General features: G+C 47.4%; 1 protein-coding gene across 1 annotated transcript in view; it reads right to left on the minus strand.

Annotated features, from left to right (window-relative positions):
- The window catches only part of STUM (stum, mechanosensory transduction mediator homolog), a 67,380-nt gene extending 55,273 nt beyond the window's left edge, over window positions 1-12,107 (minus strand). Inside the window, exon 1 of the mRNA XM_033430370.2 lies at window positions 11,638-12,107. Within this exon, the coding sequence (XP_033286261.1) occupies window positions 11,638-11,845 (208 nt within the window). The 5' untranslated portion in view covers window positions 11,846-12,107. The remainder of the gene's footprint in view (window positions 1-11,637) is intronic.
- Between the last annotated feature and the right edge of the window lie 14,048 nt (window positions 12,108-26,155).

Consider the following 26,155-nt stretch of genomic DNA (forward strand, 5'->3'; position numbering starts at 1 on the left):
TATTGCCAAGGTAAAAAAAATCTTTCACACTCCTTTATAGCTATTATTAAGTACTCTTCAGTGCTTTGCCTGTGGTTGGTTTTAAAAGTTTAAAACCACTGAGGAGGGCGGAGTCAAGATGGCGGACTAGGAGAACGTGGAATTCGCGTCTCTGCACAACTAGGGCACATACCAGGCACCTGTGGGGGACCACTTACACCTAAGGGGACGGGAGGAACCTCCAGTGACCGGGTAGGCCGTGGGGCATGGCGGGAGTGAAGGGGGAGGAGTAGTGGAGGCCAGACGGAACTGGCGCCCCTGAGGGATGGCTGGGGGAGAAGGGATCCCACATCCGAAGGGAACATTGGGGGACGATTGGGAGGGTGAAGGATCAAAAGGGAGGGTGGCCAGGTTTCCCCTGCCCACTTGGACCCCCAGGAACCTGCTGAGATCCCGGGCCTGATCCTCTGCCCACCTAGGCCCCCTCCAGCTATGTGGGTCCTGAGGGAGTGGGAAGGAGGGAAGGGGGAGCAAAAGTACAGGCCGGAACTACAGGACTGGCACCCCTGAGGGGTGGCTGGGGGAGGGGAGGAGTTCCTACACCCAGCAGGACCCACCCACCATTAGAGGTCCAGCAGGGACAGAGGAGACCCTGGGGGAGACCATGGGTGGGGTGGCATGGAGGAACAGAAGGGAAAGCGGCCAGTGCTTTCCCTGTCCACTTGGGCACCAGGGAGCCTGTTGGGTTCCCAGGCCAATCCTCTGCTCTCGGAGCCTCCCTCCTCCCGTGCAGGGCCCAAGCCCCGCCCTTGCACCCCTACCCAGGGCCCCACCTCTACACTCGGAGACCCCCTCCATCACGCTGGGCCTAAACCCCACCCAGGGCCTTACCTCCAAACTCCGAAACTCCACACTCCAGAGGCCCTCCTTTCCACGGGCTGCCTCTGCCCTTCTGGGCAGGTCCTAAGCAGATGCCCCACCCCACACTCAAACATCACCCGCCCCTCTGCCTAGGTCCCGCCCCACCATAAACCCTGCCCCTGCCTAAGTTCCACCCCCACCTAAACTCCGCCTCCACAGCCAAGGATTTTTTTTTTTCTGTTGTGGTTTTATTTTACCTTGTTGCAGTTGTTTCAATTATATTTTTATTTTTCCTAATATATTTTTTATCTTTCTAATTTTATTTTGTTTATTATTCTTTATTATTGTATTGCTCCTTTTTTTTTTTTTTTTTGCAACGCCACACAACTTGCAGGATCTTGGTTCCCAGGCCGGAGGTCAGGCCTGAACTCCTGTGGTGGGAGCTCTGAGTCCAAACCACTGGACTAACAGAGAACCTCGGACCACAGGGAATATTAATCAGAGTGAGGCCTCCTGGAGGTCCTCATCTCAGCACCAAGACCCAGCGCTATCCAACTGCCTGCAAACTCCAGTGCTGGACACCTCAGGTCAAACAACCAGTAAAACAGGAATACAGCCACACCCATCAAAAAAAAAAAATAGAAACGACAAGAAAATGTTACAGATGAAGAAGTAAGGTAAAAACCTACAAGACCAAGTAAATGAAGATGAAATAGACAACCTACCTGAAAAAGAATTCAGAGTAATGATGGTAAAGATGATCCAAAATCTCAGAAACAGAATGGAGAAAATACAACAGAAACATTCAACACCGATCTAGAAGAACTAAAGAGCAAACAAACAGTGATGAACAACACAATTACTGAAATTAAAAATACTCTAGAAGGAATCAATAACAGAATAACTGAGGCAGAAGAAAGGATAACTGACCTGGAAGATAAAATGGTGGAAATAACTGCCAGTAAGCAGAATAAAGAAAAAAGAATGAAAAGAATTGAGGACAGTCTCAGAGACCTCTGGGACAACATTAAACGCACCAACATTCGAATTATAGGGGTCCCAGAAGAAGAAGAGAAAAAGAAAGGGACTGAGAAAATATTTGAAGAGATTATAGTCAAAAACTTCCCTAACATGGGAAAGGAAATAGTCAATCAAATCCAGGAAGCTCAAAGAGTCCCATACAGGATAAACCCAACGAGAAACATGCTGAGACACATATTAATCAAACTATCAAAAATTAAATACAAAGAAAAAATATTAAAAGTAGCAAGGGAAAAGTAACAAACAACACACGAGGGAATCCCCATAAGGTTAACAGCTGATCTTTCAGCAGAAACTCTGCAAGCCAGAAGGGAGTGGCAGGACATATTTAAAGTGATGAAAGGCAAAAACCTACAACCAAGATCACTCTACCCAGCAAGGATCTCATTCAGATTCATTGGAGAAATCAAAAGCTTTACAGACAAGCAAAATCTATGAGAATTCAGCACCACCAAACCAGCTTTACAGCAAATGCTAAAGGAACTTCTCTAAGCGAGAAACACCAGAGAAGAAAAGAACCCACAAAAACAAACCCAAATCAATTAAGAAAATGGTAATAGGAACATACATCTTGATAATCACCTTGAATGTCAATGGATTAAATGCTCCAACCAAAAGACATAGACTGGCTGAATGGATACAAAAACAAGACCCTTATATATGCTATCTACAAGAGATGCACTTCAGACCTAGGGATGCATACAGACTGAAAGTGAGGGGATGGAAAAAGATATCCATGCAAATCAAAATCACAAGAAAGCTGGAGTAGCAATACTCATATCAGATAAAATAGACTTTAAAATAAAGACTGTTACAAGAGTCTTTTTACTACATTTGATCAAGGGATCTATCCAAGAAGAAAACGTAACAATTATAAATTTTTATGCGCCCAACATAGGACCACCTCAATACATAAGGCAAATGCTAACAGCCATAAAAGGAGAAATCGACAGTAAGACAATAATAGTGGGGGACTTTAACACCCCACTTACACCAACAGACAGGTCATCTAGACAAAAAATAAATAAGGAAACACAAGCTTTAAATGACACAATAGACCAGATAGACTTAATTGATATTTTTAGGACATTCCACCCGAAAGTGGAAAAATACACTTTCTTCTCAAATGCACACAGAAAGTTCTCCAGAATAGATCACATTTTGGGTCACAATCAAACCTTGGAAAATTTAAGAAAATTGAAATTGTATCAGGCATCTTTTCCAACCATAACACTATGAGATTAGAAATCAGTTACAGGAAAAAAAACAGGAAAAAACACAAATACATGGAGGCTAATCAGTGCACTGCTAAATAACCAAGAGATCACTGAGGAAATCAAAGAGGAAATCAAAAAATACCTAGAAACAAATGATAACAAAAACACGATGATCCAAAACCTATGGGACGCAGCAAAAGCAGTTCTAAGAGGGAAGTTCATAGCAATTCAAGCTCACCTCAAGAAACCAGAAAAATCTCAAATAAACAATCTAACCTTACACCTAAAGCAACTAGAAAAAGGAGAACAAACAAAATCCAAAATTAGTGGAAGGAAAGAAAACATAAAGATCAGAGTAGAAATAAATGAAATAGAAACAAAGAAAATAGCAAAGATCAATAAAACTAAAAGCTGGTTCTTTGAGAAGATAAACAGAATTGATAAACCTTTATCCAGAATAATCAAAAACAAAGAGGGAGAGGACACAAATCAATAAAATTAGAAATGAAAAAGGAGAGATTACAACTGACACCACAGAATACAAAAGATCATAAGAGACTACTACAAGCAACTATACGCCAATAAAATGGACAACCTGAAAGAAATGGACAAATTCGTGGAAAAGTACAACCTTCCAAAATTGAACCAGGAAGAATTAGAAAATATAAACAGACCAATCCAGGTAATTAAATTGAAACTGTAATTAAAAATCTTCCAACAAACAAAAGTCCAGGACCAGATGGCTTCACAGGTGAATCCTATCAAACTTTTAGAGAAGAGTGACACTTATCCTTCTCAAACTCTTCCAAAACATTGTGGAGGGAAGAACACTCCCAAAGTCGTTCTACGAGGCTACCATCACCCTGATACCAAAACCAGACAAAGATATCACACACACAAAAAAAAATTATAGACCAATATCACTGATGAACACAGACGCAAAAATCCTCAACAAAATACTAGCAAACAGAATCCAACAACACATTAAAAGAATGATACACCATGACCAAGTGGGATTTATCCCAGGGATGCAAGGATTCTTCAATATACGCAAAACAATGTGATACACCATATTAACAAATTAAAGAATAAAAACTATATGTCATCTCTTCATCTCTGCAACAGATGCAGAAAAAGCTTTTGACAAAATTCAACACCAATTTATGATAAAAACTCTCCAGAAAGTGGGCATAGAGGGAACCTACCTCAACATAATAAAAGCCACATACGACAAACCCACACCAAACATCATTCTCAATGGTGAAAAACTGAAAGCATTTCCTCTAAGATCAGGAACAAGACAAGGATGTCCACTCTTGCCACTGTTATTCAACATAGTATTGGAAGTCCTAGCCATGGCAATCAGAGAAGAAAAAGAAATAAAAGGAATACAAATGGGAAAAGAAGAAGTAAAATTGTCACTGTTTGCCAATGACATGATACTATACACAGAAAATCCTAAAGATTCCACCAGAAAACTACTAGAACTAATCAATGAATTTGGTAAGGTTGCAGGATACAAAATTAATGAACAGAAATCTCTTGCATTCCTATACACTAACAATGAAAGGTCAGAAAGAGAAATTAAGGAAACAATCCCATTTACCATCACAACAAAAAGAATAAAATACCTAGGAGTAAACGTACTCAAGGAGGCAAAAGACCTGTACATAGAAAACTATAAAACACTGATGAAAGAACTCAAAGGTAATATAAACAGAGGGAGAGACAGACCATGCTCCTGGATTGGAAGAATCAATATTGTGAAAATGACTATACTACCCAAAGCAATCTACAGGTTCAATGCAATCCCCATCAAATTACCGAAGCCATTTTTCACAGAACTAGAACAAGAAATTTTACAATTTGTGGGCTTCCCATGTGGCACAGTAATTAAGAATCCGCCTCAATACAGGGGACATGTGTTCGAGCCCTGGTCCGGGAAGATCCCACATGTCGTGGAGCAACTAAGCCCATGCACCACAACTACTGAGCCTGTGCTCTAGAGCCTGCGAGCCACAACTACTGAGCCCACGTGCTACAACTACTGAAGCCTGCATGCCTAGAGCCTATGCTCCACAACAAGAGAAGCCACCATGATGAGAAGCCCACGCACCACAATGAAGAGTAGTCCCCACTCGCTGCATGTAGAGAAAGCCCGCGCACGGCGATGAAGACCCAACACAGCCAAAAATAAATAAAAATAAAAATTAATTAATTAAAAAGAAAAGAAATTTTACAATTTGTATGAAAGCATAAAAGACCCCGAATAGCCAAGGCAATCTTGAGAAAGAAAAACAAAGCTGGAGGAATCAGGCTCCCTGACTTCAGACTATACTGCAAAACTACAGTAATCAAGACAGTATGGTACTGGCACAAAAACAGAAATGTAGATCAATGGAACAAGATAGAAAGCCTAGAGACAAACCCACACACATATGGTCACCTTATCTTTGATAAAGGAGGCAAGAATATACAGTGGAGAAAAGACAGCCTCTTCAATAAGGTGGTGCTGGGAAAAATGGACAGCTACATATAAAAGAATGAAATTAGAACACACCCTAACACCATACATAAAAATAAACTCAAAATGGATTAAAGACCTAAGTGTAAGGCTAGACACTATAAAACTCTTAAAGGAAACCATAGGCAGAACACTCTATGACATAAGTCACAGTAAGATCCTTTTTGACCCACCTCCTAGAATAAGGGAAATAAAAACAAAAATAAACAAATGGGACCTAATGAAACTTAAAAGCTTTTGCACAGCAAGGGAAATCATAAACAAGATGAAAAGACAACACTCAGAATGGGAGAAAATATTTGCAAATGAAGCAGCTGACAAATGATTAATCTCTAAAATATACAAGCAGCACATGCAGCTCAATATCACAAAAACAAACAGCCCAGTCCAAAAATGGGCAAAAGACCTAAATAGACATTTCTCCAAAGAAGACCTACAGATGGCCAACAAATGCATGAAAAGATGCTCAGCATCACTAATTATTAGAGAAATGCAAATCAACACCACAATTAGGTATCACCTCACACCAGTCAGAATGGCCATCATCAAAACATCTATGAACAGGGGCTTCCCTGGTGGCACAGTGCTTGAGAGTCTGCCCGCTGATGCAGGGGGCATGGGTTCATGCCCCGGTTCGGGAAGATCCCACATGCCGTGGAGCAGCTAGGCCCGTGAGCCATGGCCGCTGAGCCTGCGCATCCAGAGCCTGTGCTCCGCAGCAGGAGAGGCCACAGCAGTGAGGGGCCCGCATACCGCAAAAAAAATAAATAAAAAAAATAAAGAGACATGCACCCCAATGTTCACTGCAGCACTATTTACAATAGCCAAGACATGGAAGCAACCTAAATGTCCATCAACAGATGATTGGATAAAGAAGTGTGGCACATATATACAATGGAATATTACTCAGCCATAAAAAGGAATGAAATTGAGTTATTTGTAGTGATGGACCTAGCATCTGTCATACAGAGTGAAGTAAGTCAGAAAGAGAAAAACAAATACCGTATGCTAACGCATTTATATGAAATTTTAAAAAGCAGTACTGATGAACCTAGTGGCAGGGCAGGAATAAAGACGCAGATGTAGAGAGCAGACTTGAAGGCACAAGGGGGAAGGGGAAACTGAGATAAAGTGAAAGAGTACCATTGACGTATAAACATTACCAAATGTGAAATGGATGGCTAGTGGGAAGCTGCTGCATGGCACAGGGAGATCAGCTCAGTGCTTTGTGACCACCTAGAGGGATGGGGTAGGGAAGGTGGGAGGGAGGCTCAAGAGGGAGGGGTTATGGGGATATATGTATACATATAGCTGATTCACTTTGTTGTACAGCAGAAACTAACACAACATTGTAAAGCATTTATACTCCAATAAAGATGTGGGGGAAAACCCACAAAACTGAGGAGCATTTATATCATTATGACTAAGCAAATATTCTTCACTACAGAATCAAAGGGAAGCTAAGAGCCCATACAGTGCACCACTGTTCCAATGACAGATTCTATGCACTTAAAAGAGCTTTCCTTACGTTCCACCACTTGCTTAAAATCAGGCCACATTTTGATTTGCTTCCTATTTGAGCTATATCTTTAATAATTTTTTGTTGTTGCTTTTCCTGAAGTTGTTATTACCTCTCTTTTTTATTGTTGGTAGAAGAAACATGTGCTTTCTACATCATATCCCTAGTATCCTCAAATTCTTTCTCATTGATTGTTTGGAATCTTCTATTCTTTTTGAAGCCTACTGGCCTCCTGATATAATTGGGTAGGTTGCTTCATTTGAGCCTATTAATGCTTTTGCATAGCTTTTTGTCTTTACTGCAGTTACTAATTGCCTTCTGTTTTTCTTGCTTGCTTTCTGTTTTGTATCACAACTTTAATCTCTTGCAGTATACCAATAATATTCTCTACTCTGTGGAATGTCCCCTCCTCACATCATCCTCAGAAACCTGCTTCCTGGAGCCTTCTACCCTCCCATTCTAATGAAGACTGACTGCTTTGCAGGCTTGCTGAACAATTTTATCCTGCATGGCTTTTCATGTCTACCCTGAATTGGATACATTATTCCCTGGATCTCATATCTTCTTTCTTGGTTTACTCTCTTGTTTTGCTGAAATACACCCTCAAATGATTTCCTTAAAAAGGTTGAGTAGGATGTAAACTTCCTTGGTCTTTTGATCCTCCGGCCTGACTCACTTCTATATAAAATAAAGGCATTGGGTGAGATGATCTCTAATGCCTATTCAAGGAGTAAAATTCTGGTCAGTGTGCATTCCATAAATAGCATGTTGATAGTATATCAAGGAGAAATTTTAAATGGTTCCTGCTCTCAAGGAACTTACAATCTATCTAGATAGACAAATAATAAACTCTTGAAGCAATAATAAAAAGGCAACAATACAAAAGATGCCACAGGGTAGGGCATGGTTCATCATCAACTAGAGGCTCAGGCTTAAAGGAAAGAGAGAGAGAAGCTGAGCCAACCTGTGGTGCTCTGACCAGGGAAGCAAGACCTTAGCTGAGTGTCAAAAAGTAGGCAATATATTAGGGACAGATTAAATATTTATGAATATTCAACAGTAGATTAATATCCAACATTAATCTGATGGAATGGTTAACAGTCACTGGAAGTTCTTCTCTGTCCAACTTTCCCTGCCACTATCTGAGTTATCAACATTTTCATTTCACCAAGTCAATAAAGATAAATAACAGTTTTCAAATATGAAAGTATCATTTGGATCCTAACCAATAGATAAACCCTCTGGCGATTTGGGGGCATAACGGTGAACTTCCATTACATGTGTGAGTAATTGTGTGTACTTATAAATGCCCTACCAGTTGGACTATGAAGGTCCATGGTCTTTATTAGTAGACTTTCACTGAATAGGAAATTACCATCATCCATTTTTCAAATTTATTTTGCATTGTTCCAATGAGGTGTCAGAGCGATCATAAATGACTTCTCCTTCCCATCCACTCCCCAGGAAAGGAAACATCCCTCTTATGTATGTTATCCCAACAGCACTGTTGCTTGGGTGGAGAAGGCACCAGGGAACTGAAAGGACTGGGCTTCTCCATGGCAGGTCCTGCAGACTGGGTGGACCTGAGACACTCTACCAGAGAAAAACAGTGCCTGCATTCAGCCTAACACTGGCACTCTCATCCAATTTGCAAATGAGGAGAGGACTTGCAGGTAAGGAAGCTTCCAGAAAAAAGAAGAGCTCTTTGGGCCAATGCTGTGACCAGTTTCCAGAGAGTGGGAGTGAAGTGAGGCTGGCAAGTGCTTGGGGCCTCGTGATGGATACGCTCAGCAAAGTCTAACCCAATACTACTCCCTCTGGGAGGCTTTCTCTGAACACCCACCCCAACCCTGGAAGAATCAATTACTGCTCAAATACTCTTCCTGCTGCCATCATGGCACTTTCAAATGTAAACAAAGTTTGCACCAATTTCCCTCAACTATCTATGACATCTTGACTGATTTATTCATCATCACATCCCCAGTGCCGGGCATGTGGTGGGTGCTCTGTGTTTGTCGAATGAATGAGTGAATGTATTAAAAGAAGCTTCGCTTCTTCAAAGGGCAGAGCCAGACACGAATACTCAGTTTTTGCAGGAGCATCAGATGAGCCAGGAGGACCTGGAGAGGTAGATCTGGGTTGAGGGAAAAATTTCTGAGAGCTGGGACCATTCAAACCACTGGGGAGGGGGCAGTGCAAAAAAAAAAAAAAAAAGCCTGCAAGTTTTGCCTGGGCTGCTTTGCCGTCCAGGACTCTACTGCAGGTCGAGGGGAACAGAGAGATCAATAAGTACTCAGAAGAAAGGTCCCAGGGGCGGCCCCACATACCAGAGATGGGAGTAGCGCTCAGCTCTGTAAAAGGGCAAAGAGCCACAGGGACCCACGGTCTCCGGAACACTCTCTAACGGCCAGACCCTGAGCTTTACGTAATCTCATTTCATCCTCCCAGCAACCTGGAGAGACACGCATCCCTGACTCACAGATATGAAACACCAACAAAGATCTGGAACCCCTTCAGGGTGGAGAGGGGCAGGGGCCTGTGCACTCAGTCCACTGTACAATGATAGTCAAAACAAAATGATAAAAGGCCTGGATTTCGTCATTGAAAATTCCTAAGTCTGTACACCCATGGCTCATCTCAGCCTGTTTTATTACTTTTGTAGTTTGCTTTATTTCCTCTTTATTTTCTTCTGGCTTCTTAGAAAGGTTTCTTACAAAAATCCCATAGGATTCTGATCTAACAAAGGGAAGTGTAAAGAGAGAAGAGCTGGATGCCCAGGGCAGGGGGGCAGAAGGGCAGGGGGCGTGGCAGCAGGGCTAAGGGTGGGAAAGGGACCTAGTGAGGCAGACCCAGGAGGACGGGCGCAGGTGTACAGGCGCTGTGGCCTCAGCCAGCAGAGACTTGACGTAGCTCCTCCCACCAGGCCCCAATGTGCTTCTTTCCTCAAAGACCATAAGATGGCATTTGCTTCACCACTTTAAGAAAAGTGGAATCGAGACACATCCCTGCTCGTGATCTTCACATCCCCGGAGAGATGGACAGGCAGTGTGTTTTTACTCCAGCAGGTGGGGATTTCTGACAACTTAAATTAACATCGCTTGCGTCCCCACCGTGTCTAAATGTACTAAGAGAGCCGCCCTGATGACACCAACCAGGCTGATGAAGGCACCAACAAGGCGGACGCCCAACTAAAGACCACCTAACTTCCTGCTCAGACAGATACGCTGCTCTGGCCACAGCCCCCCACCTCCCCCCAGGGGGCAGAAAGGTGAGCACGAAGGGGAAAGTGAACGCGACCTGCGTGGGTGGGTGTGATCTTCGCTATCAGCGCTGCAGAGGACCCTGCAGAGCTGGCTGAGAGCGGGGCCGTGAGAAAGGCCAAAGCAAAACAGAAAACCACTCCTAGCTGACCTCTGTTCTTGGGAACTTGGAGCCTTACAAGCGGCAAGCTTTCTCCTGGGCACAGAGGTGCCTGCCTCTCCAGTCCCGCATGGAATTGGGGGGGGGGGTGCTCTTAGCACGGAAGAACAGACGGTGCCAAGCTGGCAAGCTGGGAGTGCCCCGGAGGGCGCGCAGACAGATTTGGGCGTGGGGTTAGGAGAGGGAGGGTCAAGGAAACCTAGCATTTCCTCCCTTTATGCCCTCTTCGGCACTCCCATCTCTGTGATGGGTCTCTGTGTTAAAATTTGGGACACTGGTGCTATCAAGAACCCTGCAGGCAGCCAAAGTCCGACACCGAATTACAACCGCGCTCTCTCCACTTTCTCAGGAACGGAAGTGATGGGATGGAGTTATGGGGTCACCTCTGGCCAAGTGCGGTTCAAACCCACAGGCATCTAAACTAACAAAATCATCCCCCTTCCCCTCGGCGTCCTGCGGGGCTGCCGGCGGAATCGCGGGCACTCGGGAAGGAGGTGGGGGAGACTCTGGCTAAAGAGCTCTCGCCCACACACGCCCAGCACCGTGCGAACGCAGGCGGGGCTGAGAGGAGCCTTCTATCCGGGCTCGCCCCGCTTTTCCATAGCTCGGCCGACTTCTCGAATGCCCGAGACCTTGGTCACCCCCACCCACGGCCCCAACGCTCTTCCGGCTGGGGGCCCGCGCCCCTCCGAGACAGGAGCTCGTAGGGGGGCGAGCGCGGCGGAGGGAAAAGACAGGATTTGGGGGCGCTTGGAGGGGAACCTAGCCAGGGCCGAGAGAGCCGCCCGGGCCGCCGCCCGCGTGATCCAACATTCCCGGCAAAGTTTCTGGCTCTTTGGGCCCGGATCACCTGGCTCCCAGGTCGGAGAAGGTGAAAGGTGTGTCAGGAGCCCTTCGCCGCGCCTCCCTCCGGGCGCCCACTCCAGGCGCTTCTGCCACCTGCCAGAGGGCGCTGGGAGCGCCGGCACAGCACATGCCGCCCGTGGTTGCCGTCCGAGGGTCCCTCCCCGGCGCCTCCCCTGCCGCCCTCCCGCGCCGGTGCCCGGGGCGCAGGGGTCGCGGCCGCCGCGTCTTACCCAGTCCGGGCACGAAAGTGTTGAGGAAGAGACAGATGACGGCCACGGGGAAGGGCATGTAGGGGATGGCGGCGCGCAGGGGGCCCTTCTTCTCGCGGACCTGCACCACCACCCCGCTGGACGAGGACGTCCCCCGGTCCGCCGCCGCCACCGCAGCCACCGCCGCCGCCGCTGCCGCCGTCTCGGCGTCTTTGTGCGAAGGCTCCATGGCGGGGCGCGCTCCCCGGGAGCCGGGCTGCCGCGGCCGGGACTGCCGCCCAGTGCACAGGAGGCGGGTGGCGGCCGGCTCCGGGCTCCGGACTCCGGGCTCCGCGCCGAGCTCAGGCGTCCAGCGTGCTCGGTGTGCCGCGCGGCTCGCCCAGAACCCCGCACTCCCGCGTCCCCAAGCGCCCGGCCCTCTGCCGCGCGCTCCGCTGCGCTCCCACAGCCCCGGCGGAGGGGCGGGGAGGGCGGCGTGACACTCGGTGACAGCGCTCCGACGCCCCTCCCCGCGGGGCCCCTTCCCCGCCCTCCCCTCCGCTGCCCCCACGCCCCAAAATACCACTTACAAATCAGGGAGGAGGGAAGAAAGTAGAAGAGGAACGCAGAGGGAGCTGGTGTCCAGGTATTGGGAGGAATGGACACACGTCTCGCTCCCCAGACAGGTGAACCAGGAGGGAACCGCAGCCAAGGACACCGCGAATTGGGCGTGTGCGCTCGGCTGGCACGGCGGGGAAAGGCTTCGAGGTTGAGTCCTTTACTCCGGAGGATGCATTTAACGCTAGGGAGATGGAGGCAAGGAACGCGCCGCGCCTGGTATCTAGTACGCTTTAAATTCGTTCTGATTTAAATGGACTTGAGTCAGAGCAAAAGCGATTTTAGGATCGATAATCGAGCTGAAAGCAGGAGACGCAGCTTTTCAAACAGGTCCATGAGACTAGTTTAAATGGGACCCTTCCTTACATACACACACACACACACACACACACACACAGATGCGAAAAGCTAAAAGAAATGAGCCTGTTGCTCGGAACTGGGGTTGTTGGGGGGGGGGGTGGGGACCATCCCCTGAACAGTTCTGGGAGAAACCTGGGGCTTTTGTGAGCTGGACCTGGTGTTTAAAAAGCCAGCGAAGGCACAGCGCCGTCTGGTGTTGATAATGAAGCAATTGGTAGAAGCAGAAGGATGTGGCCGGGCCGTGTCTAAGCCGGCACCAGATGGCCCCATGTTTGATCAGATTTCCTGAATAACGCCACCTTCACCTCCACACCTGGAAAAAGTGAACGAAAGCAACCGCCTCTTATGTTAGGGAGGGATTCAAGGCATCAGAATTATCCAGATGTTCAGCAAATTTTCTGCATAAATCCCCTTCCTTTTCAGTAACCCTCTTTCTCCAGGAAAAATGGTGATTGAATAATCCAACCCAGGGACTCCGAGGAAGGATGCTAAAAAGAACCATCGGTATTACTTTATGGGTATCTGAATAAAATAATTTTAAAAGCAGATGGTCAGCAGAGGGTAGTGGTGATACTGGTGCACACACACACACACACAGTAACTAGTTAGGCCTGGCAGTCAGAAGTGAACAGGACCGAAATATTCGTCTCTATTCGGCCGCTAATTACCTGTATGACTTAAAAGAACTCATCTAACCTCTTATGGGCTTGAGTTACTGTGACTGTAAAATCAAAGCAATATTCAGTTTAATACTTACTTATTGAAGACCTAATATGACTTGGATTCTGCAGAGAGGGAAAGGAGTAAAACCCAGCCCCTGACTTCAGGAGTCTAATAGAGGAACTGATAGATACTAACAACTACAAGGGACAGAATTGCTGTAGCTGGGTAAGCTGAAGGTGCTGGGAAAACATGGAACCATCTGTGAAAACAGCTACAGAGGGGAGGCGTCAGGAGGTTTCCCAAAGAAGGTGATAGTAGATGAGATTTGAGCAAAGACTACAGTTAACTACTTGCAGGAGATTTATTTTATTTTCAACAAACATTTATTTATCCAAGCAGTCTGCCGGGCACTAAGCACTTTACATATTTTAACTCAGTTAAGCCTTACCACACTCTGTGAAGTAAGTATTATTTATTACCCCATTTTACCAATGGGAAAATTGGAGCACAGAGAGGTTAAGTCAACATTCTTTGAACATTCTTTTGCAAAGCACCTGAATGGTTTTAGGGCCACTAAAACGGTTTCAGGGAAGGAAATGGATTTAATTCCTCCAGTTTTCTAGATGATTTGCTTAATATCTAGAATGGACGTCAGAAAGACATCTAGGCAGACCAACAGCATGTATGAAGGCATGGAAACCTAGAAAAGTAGGAACATTTCAGGAATTCGAGTGTGGCAGAACTAAGGCTGGTATGGGCAGGGGCTAAAGATGGCTCTGGTGGAGTGGCAAGAACCAAGTAATGACTGGCAAAGGAATTTGGATTATATGGAATCACTGCAACATTTTTTTTAATAATTTTATTTATTTTTGGCTGCGTTGGGTCTTCGTTGCTGCACGGGCTTTCTCTAGTTGTGGCGAGCGGGGGCTACTCTTTATTGTGGTGCATGGGCTTCTCATTGCAGCGGCTTCTCTTGTTGCGGAGCATGGGCTCTAGGCAGGCGGGTTTCAGTAGTTGTGGCTCACGGGCTCAGTAATTGTGGCACGCAGGCTCAGTAGTTGTGGCACACAGGCTTAGTTGCTCCGTGGCATGTGGGATCTTCCCAGACCAAGGCTCGAACCCGTATCCCCTGCATTGGCAGGCGGATTCTTAACCACTGCACCACCAGGGAAGCCTTCACTGCAACATTTTAAGCAGGCATGTGGCATGAATTGAATATTCTAGTTACTATGTAACAAACTACCCACAGACACAGCTATTTTGTTATGATCACAAATTCTGTGGATCAGGAAATTGGACAGAGTGCAGCTCAGACAGGTCTTCTTTGCTTTATTATGTCTGGAGCTGAGAGGACTCCAACGGTGGCAGCTGGAACAGCTGTGGCTAGAGGGTGCACTTCCAAAAGGATTCTCAACTCTGATACCTTGCCTGGGATAACCTAACAGCTGGCTCAGCTGGGACTGTTCCGTAGAGCATCTACACATGGCCGTTCCACGTGACGTGGACTTTTCACAATGTGGTGGCTGGGTTCTGGGAGAAACTTCCCCAGAGTGGGCATCGCAGGACCAGTGGAAGCTGTGTGGACTTTCTGCCCTAACCTCAGAAGTCACACAGTGTCAGTTCTGTGGGCTCTGTTGGTCGAAGCAGTCACAAACCTGCTTAGATTCAAATGGAGGACACCATACCTCTCAATGGAGTAATGTCAAAGAATTTGAGCCCTGGTTCTAAAACTACCCTAATGAGATACGGTTTGGGGGAAGGACCACTCAGTCAACAGTGTGGAGGATGGATTCGAGGGGGTTGTAGACCAAAAAAAGAAAAATGTTTACGTTATATCAGTAAACAACGAATGTTGCCCTCCATCAAGCCATCCGTTACTGTAGCCTCTCTGACGGTGCGCCCTGAGGGGAATTCAGGATGGAGGGAAACGGGATACTGGCCCTAGGTAGTTAAGATGCGTATCAAAGGTATAATTTCAATGAGCCCAGACTCTTGCATCTTTCTAGACATAGAAAAGCACTAAAATTATTAACTTGAGATGTCTGTTTTTTGTGAGTAGCAGTAATCTTTTGATGCTGGACTCCATGTTTGTTTGTTTTTCAACGAAAATTCCTATACATCCCAGCTCCTCCCTTACCTCTTTAAAAGAGTCCTTCAGAGCTATCTGAGAGGCTATTTCCCAGGCTATAGTCATCAGTAAGTTCCCCTAATACAACATAACCAACAACTTTTAGGTTGTGCATTATTTATGGGTTTTTTTTGTTTGTTTTTGTTCCTCAGTTGACAGTGTAAAATTAGGGCTCATGAGAGGAAGGACTCTTCCTGACCTCCATGGATGGGGAATAGGGAAGGGATAGTTCCCAAATAATAGTGATTTTATTAGCAGACAAAGCGGAAAGTTGAGTTTGAGGGGCTGAGGACAGCCAAGGGGTGGTGGGCACTTGTTGATTATATAACCAGCTGTCTTGACTGTCAGTCAGTGTGAGTCTCAGTAAAGCTATTTGGGCTGCAGACTTTGGAACTCTCAGCATACAAATAATACTTAAAGCCCTGTGGAGTAACGCAAATGTGGAATAAGAAGACTAGAGTTTCCAGGAAACTCACCAGAGGCTACTGAAACCAAGCAGAAAGAGACGAGGGAGAAGGAGGTTTCAAAGGAGAAACACTAAGAGTGTTTCATGGGAGCCAAAGAGGAAGATTTTTAAGGAGGAGCGGTCAGCCGTGTCAAATGCCATAGAACGATCGAGTAAGACCCCGAAAGTGCCTATTAGATTTGGCTGTTAGGAGGTTCAGCTCACTGGAATCCCAGCTCAAAAATCTCACCTACTGTGTCCATTTTCAAGGAATTTGTCCCATTTCACCTAAATTGTTGAATGTATTAGCATAAAATTATTCATAATATCCTTTTATTATCTTTTTAATGTCTGTGAAATCTGTAATGATGTCTCCTCTTTCAGTCCTGATATTGGTCATTTGTGCTTTCTCTTTTTTCTTAAGCCCTCTTGCAAGGGGTTTATATCTATTTGACATGGTGACCATGACACGTTTGAAGGTGAGTTTAAGATCTAAGCTACTTCAGGTAGTAAGAGGTCTCCAAAAAAGTTGAAACCTTAAAAAATAATCTCCCCGCCCCCAAATCAGACACAAATACAGCAGAGGAAACAGAGCAAACAATTGATTACATCAGCCAAATACATCTAGGCCATGCATTGGGTCATGAAGATAAAATCTGTTGTTTGGCTTTGTTCTGTCCTCAGCTGAATAAAGTACCTCAGCTTTGAACCTCTTTTTAGCTGAAAATTTTTTTTTTGCTTAAGTCAGCTTCCAAATTGTACACGGAATTCATATATCAACCAGGATGGCTCCTTTTGGAAAAGACTACATTGTAGCCTTGGCAGTAGAAAGACAGATTTTATTTGGAGTTCCCTGTATTTAAACAATTTCTTAACTTCTCTGAGCCTCAGTTTCCAAAACTGTAAATAATACTTATCTCATTTGTGTATGTGTCGGGATTAAGGGAGAAAAATATGTGCAAGATACTCAATAAATGGCAACTGAGTTAGGAGCCTTTTCACCCCAAGTGATAGAAAAACCTGACTCCAATTTAGCTTAGAGGAGAAAAAAGGAATTTATGGATGTGATGGCTTTTTGATGTATGAGCATGGCAAAGCTGAATTACAGTTCCCAGAATTCCCTTTCTAATCTGTTTCCATTTAGCGTGGGCTACAGATGATGACGGCTCTCAAGAGCTGAAGGACAGATGGAGGCGTGGCCACTTTATACATACGAGTACCTTCTCTGAGGCATTTAATCACATACAATCTAGGTGCTGTGGAGAAGCAATTCTGCATATGTGATTAGAGTCCCTTATCAGTCAACCTTAAGTTAATCTATGAGTGTCCTGGCTGGGCCTGACTTAATCAGTTATAAGTGCTTTTAAAAGCAGACTTAGACCTCCTCTGAGGGAGCAACTCCAAGAGACTGTCAGCTGCTGCTTTCCCTTCCTTCTAGATCTTCCTTTGTGACCCAAACCTGTGAACGTCAAGTTTCAACTCTTACCAGGGGCTTCCCACTTGCTTGTGATCTTCTCTCCCTCTCTGCCTGGACCTCAGATTTGCTTAGCCAACCCCCACAGCATACAAGCCAATCCCTTGTAATAAATCCATATCTGTATCCTTATCTATCTGTCAGTCATCTGTGATTCTGCTGGCTCTACTTCTCTGATTGAATCCCAACTGATACAATGGGCTCACATGGCTGGGAAGTCCAGAGAAGGGCTCAAACTATAGCAATGAGTCATCTAATCAATTCCTCTCTCTCTCTCTCTCTTTTTTCTTCTCTCTCTCTCTCTCTCTCCATCTCTCAGCCCTGCTTCCCTCTCTGTGTAGTGGCTTCGTTCTGTACACTGGTTCTCCCCATGTGGTGAGGGAGATGGTCTCTGAACACTAGGTTCACATCTTCCCAATCAAACCAAGCAGAAAGAGACTTCTTTCTTTCCCACAGAGAAGGGGTTCTGACTGGTCCACATTTTGGATCAATCACTTTTGCCAGAATACTATGTTAAGTTTGACCAGGCTTGTCATGAGTGGGATTCTGTGATTGACAGCCCCCATCAAACCTCAAGGAGTGGGTGGAAACACCCCCCAAAAAAGAGGTGCTACTGTAACCAGAACAGGTGTCTGGGGGTGTATGCTAGACAAACATAGCGTAGTGACCACAGTCTACCGCAAAGACTGTTAGTGGGCTTCTTGGTGATGAGCCGTTCTAAGTCACTGATCTTGATCTACATGAGTCATGTGTTCGGACTTCCATCCACATGCTGACTTCCACTGACACATCTTCTGGTTGCCTTTCCCAGACGCAACACACTCATGTGAAGTGTGGTCTTAAAGACAGAGCCCAACCTGGCTTCTCTTCACATCTGCACTTCTACCCAACTGTGTGATCTCAGTCAGAGCAAGTCATCTCTCTGTGTCTCCATTTATCCATTTGTTGAATAGGAATTTTCATGCCCAGCCTTCTCACACTAAAAGACCAGGGATGTGGATTTAGATCATAAATTAGAACAGTAGTATTATTTCAGGTCTTGGGATCAGGTGGATCACTTCCCTGCTTCCTCTGTGGATGGAACTTCTCATCTTCCTTCCTAAAGTGACATTTGCCCTCCCTACGCCTCCCCCAAAGCCATAATGGTATGAGGTTTGCAGAGGAACAAAATGAGAGAAAAGGAATGTTTATAAGGCCAAGATCAAACAGAGAAGTGGAGGCCTGGGCCCCCCACTCTCCCATCTTCCCATGCCGGAGCCAGAGTGTTCTACTGGACTCAGTGTGGGTCCCTGTTCTAGTGGAGGGGCGCTCCCCTTTGTGGGTATTCTTTTTTATATTTAATAGGTAAGCATGGTAGAAACCTTGGCCATAATCAGACCAGGCTGTCTAGATTTGGACACTAACTGTTTACAGAATTTGGAAACCTACTGCTCATAGGAAGTCACCCCTCACAGGGAAGGGTGAAGCTTAGCAGAAGTTACCTATCCCCCAAGTGGGAAGGTGAGCTTGGACATAGCATCTCCACCCGAGGGGAAGAAGGACCTGGGACCCAGCGTTACTGTTAAACAATATTGCTCCTTGCCCTGCACAGTATTTAAGGATCAAGGGAAGAATTATTATCACACTGAATTTAGAGTCTTGATGACCTGAGAAAAACACGTTAATGTGACGAGCAAGGCCTTGGGGGGAGACTGCCATCTCTTTAAGAGTTCTCAGCAGACACTCAGCCAGAGCTTTATCTGACCAAGTCCTACTTCTTGTGCAAACAGTTTGACAGTTTTCTAAAGTTGGTCAGGCTGCAATTACTAAGAAAAATATGGAATGCTGTTAAGAGGGAGACCAGGAGAGCTAGCACAGCCCTTTCTGATCTAAAAGCAGGCAGGGGCTTCCCTGGTGGCGGCGCAGTGGTTGAGAGTCCGCCTGCCAATGCAGGGGACATGGGTTCGTGCCCCGTTCCGGGAGGATCCCACATGCCATGGAGCGGCTGCGCCCGTGAGCCATGGCCACTGAGCCTGCACGTCCGGAGCCTGTGCTCCGTAACAGGAGAGGCCACAACAGTGAGAGGCCCGCGTACCGCAGAAAAAAAAACAAAAACAAAAAAACAAAAAAATTCAGCAGAACTTAAACTTCAGTTCACCTGCACCAGCCACATTTCAAGTGCTCAATGTCCACCTGTGGCTCGTGGCTACCATATTGGATGGTGCAATTAGAGAACATTTTCCTCATCACAGAAAATTTGGTTGGACAGCACTGAATTAGAATAGGATTGAGCTGCATGTTAAAAAGATGCAACACCGAGTGGCTTAACCAAGGTATTAGTTTATTTCCCTCTTTTATAAAATTCCACGTCAGTAAAGTTGCTCAATTCCCCAAAGTCATCAAGACCAGTTATGCTCATGTGGTGTCCACAGAGTCAGGGACCCAGGTTCCTTCCATCTTGACGCTCTGCCACTGCGAGGGTGTTTCCTGGTCCACATGGTTGAGAACGGTGCCCCAGCCAAGGGAAGAGGGAAAGAGGAAGCATCGCAGCTCCTTTTAAAGGCACCACCTAGGCCTGCATCAATCCCTTCCACTTCATCCCTTGGCCCCATTTTGTCTCATGGTCTCACCTAACTACAAGGGAAGCTGGGAAACTTTATTCTGGTGAAAAATTAAAACTTTATTCCTGGATTTCCCTGGCGGTGCAGTGGTTAAGAAGCTGCGTGCCAATGCAGGGGACATGGGTTCGATCCCTGGTCCGGGAAGATCCCACATGCAGTGGAGCAACTAAGCCCGTGCGCCACAGCTACTGAGCCTGCACTCTAGAGCCCACGAGCCACAACTACTGAGCCCATGTGCTGCAACTACTGAAGCCTGCATGCCTAGAGCCTGTGCTCCACAACAAGAGAATTCACCCAATGAGAAGTCCGTGCACCACAACGAAAAGTAGCCCCCGCTCGCCGCAACTAGAGAAAGCGCACGTGCAGCAACGAAGACCCAATGCAGCCAAAAATAAATAATTAATTAATTTTTTAAAAAAAGTTTATTCCTATGGGAGAAAGGGAGCATGGATGTTGGGGGCACGTAGCAATCTCTTCCATGGCAGTTATGTGGGTAGCCCTGGAATCCATTTCTGCCAAGTTTTCTTTCTTGTAACCTTTCTCTCTGTTCTCTATCTTCCTAATTTCTTATTTCCTCCCTCTTCCTTCTACCCCACTCCCTGCTGCACCCCCTTCTATGCAGCAGGCCCCATGCTCCCCAATTTCACATACACAGTCTCATTTTACCATCACAGCCACCTAGTGAGGGCGGTAGTAATTGTGCCTATTTGACAGATGAAGACAGTGTGACTCAGAAAAGTTCAGTGATGAGCTGGACTAGATAGGTCCCGAAAGCTTTCTCCCCCGTTCACTAAATTCCACCTGTTTCTTCCTCTCTCCCCGGCCCAGGCCTGTCTCTCCTTCTCCTTGGATTCTCTCCACTGCCTGTCTCTCTCCTCACATCCTAACCCTCTCCCTTCCTCCCCCGGTTTTTTGGCTTTTATTCTTCTTTCCTGTCTCCCAATGTAACAGCGTGGCCTCACTCAGCCGATTACTCACTGCTTCCCCTCAGCTTCTAATAAATTTATTAAGTTGTAATCAACCTATAAATCAACTCTCCTGAGAAAACCTGGTAGGGATTAGGTTTGCGTTTCCCTGTAATTACAGCTGAGGAGCCGAGCAATGAATCAAATTAACTGACAGAAAAAATGGGGTGACCTCAAACACCTTATGTCTTCTCTCCTGTGGCCTGTCTGGCCAGGGCCTGACCACAGATGACCTGGCTCGCTGCTGTGCCCCTCCCCACCTGTCCCCAAAGCTGAGGATATGGGCGCCAGACCAGACCTCTGACCTCAGACTGGAGGTCAAGATCCTGAAGGTCACGGAAAAAGGGGGTCTCCAAGATAGGCAAGAATCTTCCAGAGCTCTCATCCTCCCGTTCACAGATACCCCTCCTCCTCTGGGTCTTGGGTAATTTCTTTCTCCTTTGGTTTCCTGGGGTTTCTCTCCCTCCACTGGGGTACAGAAGTGGGAGGGAGTGGGACTTTCTGAGACGTGTCAGTCCCCTACGTAGTCTGGAAACTCTACACTTGATTTTGGCTGTTTCTGACAGAAACAGAAGGGGACGGCCGGCAGCCGTGAGCCTTTGGTGGGGACCAAAGATGGAGAGGGGTGCTAAGGCCAGAGGGTGAAGATGCCCTGAAAACTGTGGGGACCAAAGATGGGGGCAGGGGTGCTAAGAAGGACAGCTGGGGAAGATGCCTTGGAAACTGAAAATCAACCTGCCTCTCCTTTCTCTCCAGGAACCCAAGTGGGGTTGAAGCAAGTGTGCTTCGTCCAGGCCGGGAAGCTGACCTTTCTTCCCGCCCTCCTATGGAGATTCCCTACCGTCCGGCTTGGGATTCTGTAGCCTTCACGCCCACACCGGCAACTCCTCTTCCCTGCAATACCCTCCCACGCCGGCCTGAGCACAGCGGCTGCCACATCCCGCGTGTTCGATCAATGTGGATTGAGTTCGCCTACTCATTCAGGTGCCAATCAATTCATATATCTCCACATGCAATTTTTATTAACCGGCTGTCCCAGACATCCCCCCATTCGCTGATGTCTTTTCGGAAACAGTGGGAGTCCTAGAACTGATGACTCGCTAGAGGATGAGAGAAACCAGGAGGAATCAAAAGAGAAATAGCGAAGATGAGAGAGAAGGAGAGAGAGAGGAGGGTATGGGAGAGGAAAGGCGAGACAGAGACAGAGGGAGCCTGCCTTTCACCTTAAAGGTGATCTGAACCAGGGCACAAGGGTGGATCGTGTGCCATTACACTCACAACCCTGGCATTTAACTAAGAGAGTAACAGACTAGAAAACAAAACAGAGAAAGGCAACCACAAAGCCCATCCAACCTAGCAGGCAGGCGCTGTCAGCCCTGGACACCCTCAAATCACTGAAGGGGGGTCAGAGCTGAGACCCAGTGTCTTCTTACTGACCTGGTTCCTAACCCGTCAGCTGAACTCCCTCTGGCCCTAAACTGGGAGGCTTAGCCCTGCAGCCACTCACCAGCAGCCTGGCTGGCTGGCTCCTGCTTCCTGGCCCCTCCTTCCGCCTTCCGGGGCCCCCCCTCTGGGTCCCAGGCTGCTTTTGCACTGGTGCCTTGTCTCCTGCTTCCTGTGATGACGCATGAGGACACGAAGCTCTGTCGTTCTGGCAGACACCGCAGACTGGGTTCTGTCAGCCCTTAGTCCCTGGGCGTAGGTTGGTTTGTCTCTCTGGTAACCACCCAGTACTGATGTCAGAGGGGCTTCAGAGGGGCTGAAGGAGGCCTCTCAGGCCTGCACCCTGTCCCCACCCCCACTCGCCCAGGGTCCCGGGGGAGCCTCAGAGAGCCCAGGGGGGCCGCGCCCTGGGAGGTGTGCACATGCGTGCTCAGTACCCAGGACACAAGGATATACACTCGGGCTCTCGAGAGGCCGTTGCATGGGCTCTGGAGTCAGACATTCCAGGGGGTACCATCCTACTTCTGTCACTCACCAACTGCGCAAGCTGGGGCAAGGGACAGACTCTCAGAGACTCTGTTCCCACACTTGTAAACGGGGGGGCCAATAATAGTGCCCACCTCATAACGTTGCCCTGAGGGCTGCATAGAGAGTGCTGAGCACGACGCCTGGCACGTGGCAAGTACTCCATTACCATTATCATTACTGACACTTCCTAGAGGAGACCAAGACAATTCCCTTGGTACCAGGTAGCTCTAGTCATCCCATTTGCCAGACACAAGCACACAAAGTCCAGGTGATTTACTGGGCCAGTTGTCCTCTGGGGTGGCAGGAGGAGGGAGGCTTGACCCTAGAACCCTACAAGAGATGACCCTAAAAAGTAGCAAACTACGTGGTTATCTAAGCAGAGTAATTAAGAGTGACCTTCCCAGCATCTCAATAAACCATCTTTACCACAAATGAGTCCCGAATCCCTAACACGTCCACCTCTGGTCACTTATTTGGGATAAGGCAGAGGCCCCAGACAAAGAAAAGGCATTGAGGCCTCCTTGGGAGACTTACTTCTTTGATCTGATCATTTCGGCCTTGTTGGACAGCAGGGAGAAAAGTTGCGTTGGGGTAAGATGCAAGGCTGAGTCTCTGATTACCAGCAGAGAAGAGCCGGTCTGGAGTTGGGCATGAGGTTGGGGGGGGGAGTGAGGGTGGGGAGAGTATGGGTCTCAGCAAGCAAGGTCATGGATTAGGGCACTGGAGCCTGGGGTTTCTAAAAGGGGGTGTGTGGGACAGACTCCAGGGTGGCCTCCATGATTCCTACCCCCTGCTGTTCACACCCTTTGAGCCTGGCTGGGAACTGTGACTTATTCTAGCCAATGGCATATCGTAAAGGTGAAGGGATTTTGCAGATGGAACTAAGGTCCCAAATCAGTTGATTCTGAGTTAATTTAAAAGGAAATTGTTCTGGGTGGGCCTGACTTAATCAGGTGAAACCACCTAAAATGGGACTGGCTCCCCCTTGCAGTAAGCAGCTCTCCTTGCAGCCTGGGTGAAGTCAGCAGCCATACTGAGGAAGCCCACAAGGCGGGAGCTGACAGCCTAATACCTGAAGGCAGCTTCCGGCCCAAAGACAGCAAAAAGCCAGAAGCGTCAGTCATATCAGTGCAAGGAAATAAACCTTGCCAATAACTCGAATGAACTTGGAAGTGGGTTCTTCCCCAGTCGAGCTTCCTCAGGAGAAGGAGGCCAGCCGACCCCTGGGTTGCAGCCCAGTGAGCCCCAGAGCAGAGGACCGGTTAGGCCACCCCTAGACTCCTGAGCCACAAACACTGTGATAGAATGAAGTGTGTTGCTTCATGTTGCTAAACATGTGTGATCTGTGACAGTGACAGAAAACTAATATTATGGAGGGAAACGTCCTGGAGCTGAAGACAGCCTCCAACTGTAACGCGTTAGCCTGCTTCTGTCTCCGGGAAGCACCTGCTCGGGCCAAAATATTCAACCCTGATCACCTTGCTGGTCCCACTCTATCTTTGTCCTGAGGTGGAGAGGGGCCATGTCTGTGGGTCCTGCTCCCCGAAGAACCCTTGCCTGAAGCTGCTATGAGGAGAGTGGCACCCTTGAGTCACACCGCCAAGACCCCTCACCCTGAGAGAAAGCCAAGTGCTCTGTTGCAAAAGGTCCCTGGCTCCCAGGCTCACCCAGGGAGGGGGCTGCTGGGAGTTCAGGGGGAGCTCCAGGTTCTCCAGTCAGATCTGGTCCAAGACCAGTGCCCTCCCTCTCTTTCTGTGCTCCCAGGGAGTGGTCATCTGAGCATCCCTGGCCCTGGCTCTGTCACCTGAGACCTCACACCACCTTTAGTCAGACGTGGGGCCACCCCTGGGTAAGTAGGCAAGCGTGCCGAGACTGTAGCCTCAGCGTTGGTCCTGGAGCCGATGCTGGACCCTGCGCACCTCAGCTGCTTCCCTCCCTCCCTCCATGGCAAAGGCCTGTGGGCCTGCTTCCCATCTCTGACCCTGTGTGTGACATCCCCCATCCCGTGTCTCCACCTGCAGCACAGCCCTTGAGCTGACTTCATGTTTCTTATGGATAAAATCTGAGTGACTTCTTAACTTTTATTTTCTTAGAACCCTTTATTCGCACAAAAATCATACAAGAAAACTCAGTCTGCAAGGGCACAAAAGTGGAGCAGCTCTGACTGAGTGGAGGGAGGTGAGTGGCCTCTACCCAGCAGACCCCTGCCTGCCCCCTCCCCGACTTCAGCGGAAGTGCTTCTTGGAAGTTTGTTTATACCTTCCTGCCCACGGCCCAGTCAGGACTTCCTGTTTGTCTCCCTCAGGGCTGGCCAGAACAGGAAGTCCCACCCTCTCATCCCCAGCACAGCTGTCAATCAATGAGAGCAAAAAGAATGTTCCCCATCCATACTGAGTCCCTAAATATACAGCCACTAAGATATTTTCCACCTGGAAGACTACGATCCCTGTCCCCCAACCCACCTCTCAAATGCCCTGACGTGAACTTGCCACCTGTGAGACAAATGTTCTTCCTGGCCTGCCTAGGAGAGCTTTAAATAGACTCAGAGTTGAAAGGAAGCTTATGGTTACTGAATCCATCTCCTAAGGCAGGGAAGCATTCCCTATACATCCCCACCAGGCTCTCTTTGGACGCCTTCCATGACAGGGAACTCACTATCTCACAAAGCAGGTGTCTCCCTATTAAAACTCTAATCTGTCTCCCTGTAACATTCCCCCACTGGCCCTGCTTCCGGAACTCAAACAATAAGTTATGTAACCTATACTAAGAGGAACCCGGCTCACTCCAGGCCAGTCTGCTCCTTCCCTATGCCACTCTCCTCAGAGGCCTCTTATGTAGACTGGTACATTGGTGGCCCAAGGAACCACGCCTCCCAGTATCCGTGGAGATATACCTGTCTATCCTCCTGTCTCATTGACTCTGGGATTGGCCATGTGACTTGCTTTGACCAATTGAGATATTAGCCACATGAAGCTGGATTAACACTTGCAAATTGGGGCTTGCCCTCTTACAGAGTTCCCTCTTAGGAGACAGCTACCACGCTGTTAGGCTATTGAATGCTACAAGGCCGTATGAAGAGAAGCTCTGGAAGACGGCAGGCCGTTTTAGATGTTCCAGCCACAGGTGGGCGCCCAGCCGCGTGCCACCACATGAGTGACCTAAAAGATTCACATGGAACGGCACTGCCCGGGGGAGCTCAGCCAACCCACAGAATCATGAGAAATAATAAATGGTTATTTTAAGCCACTACATCTTGCAGTGGTTGTTATGCGGTGACAGATAACCGAAAACCACTGATAGGATTTTCCTGGGAGCAAGTTTCTGGGATTAGTATAG

This window comes from Orcinus orca, chromosome 1, assembly GCF_937001465.1.
Source record: "Orcinus orca chromosome 1, mOrcOrc1.1, whole genome shotgun sequence".
Taxonomy (NCBI): Eukaryota; Metazoa; Chordata; class Mammalia; order Artiodactyla; family Delphinidae; genus Orcinus; species Orcinus orca.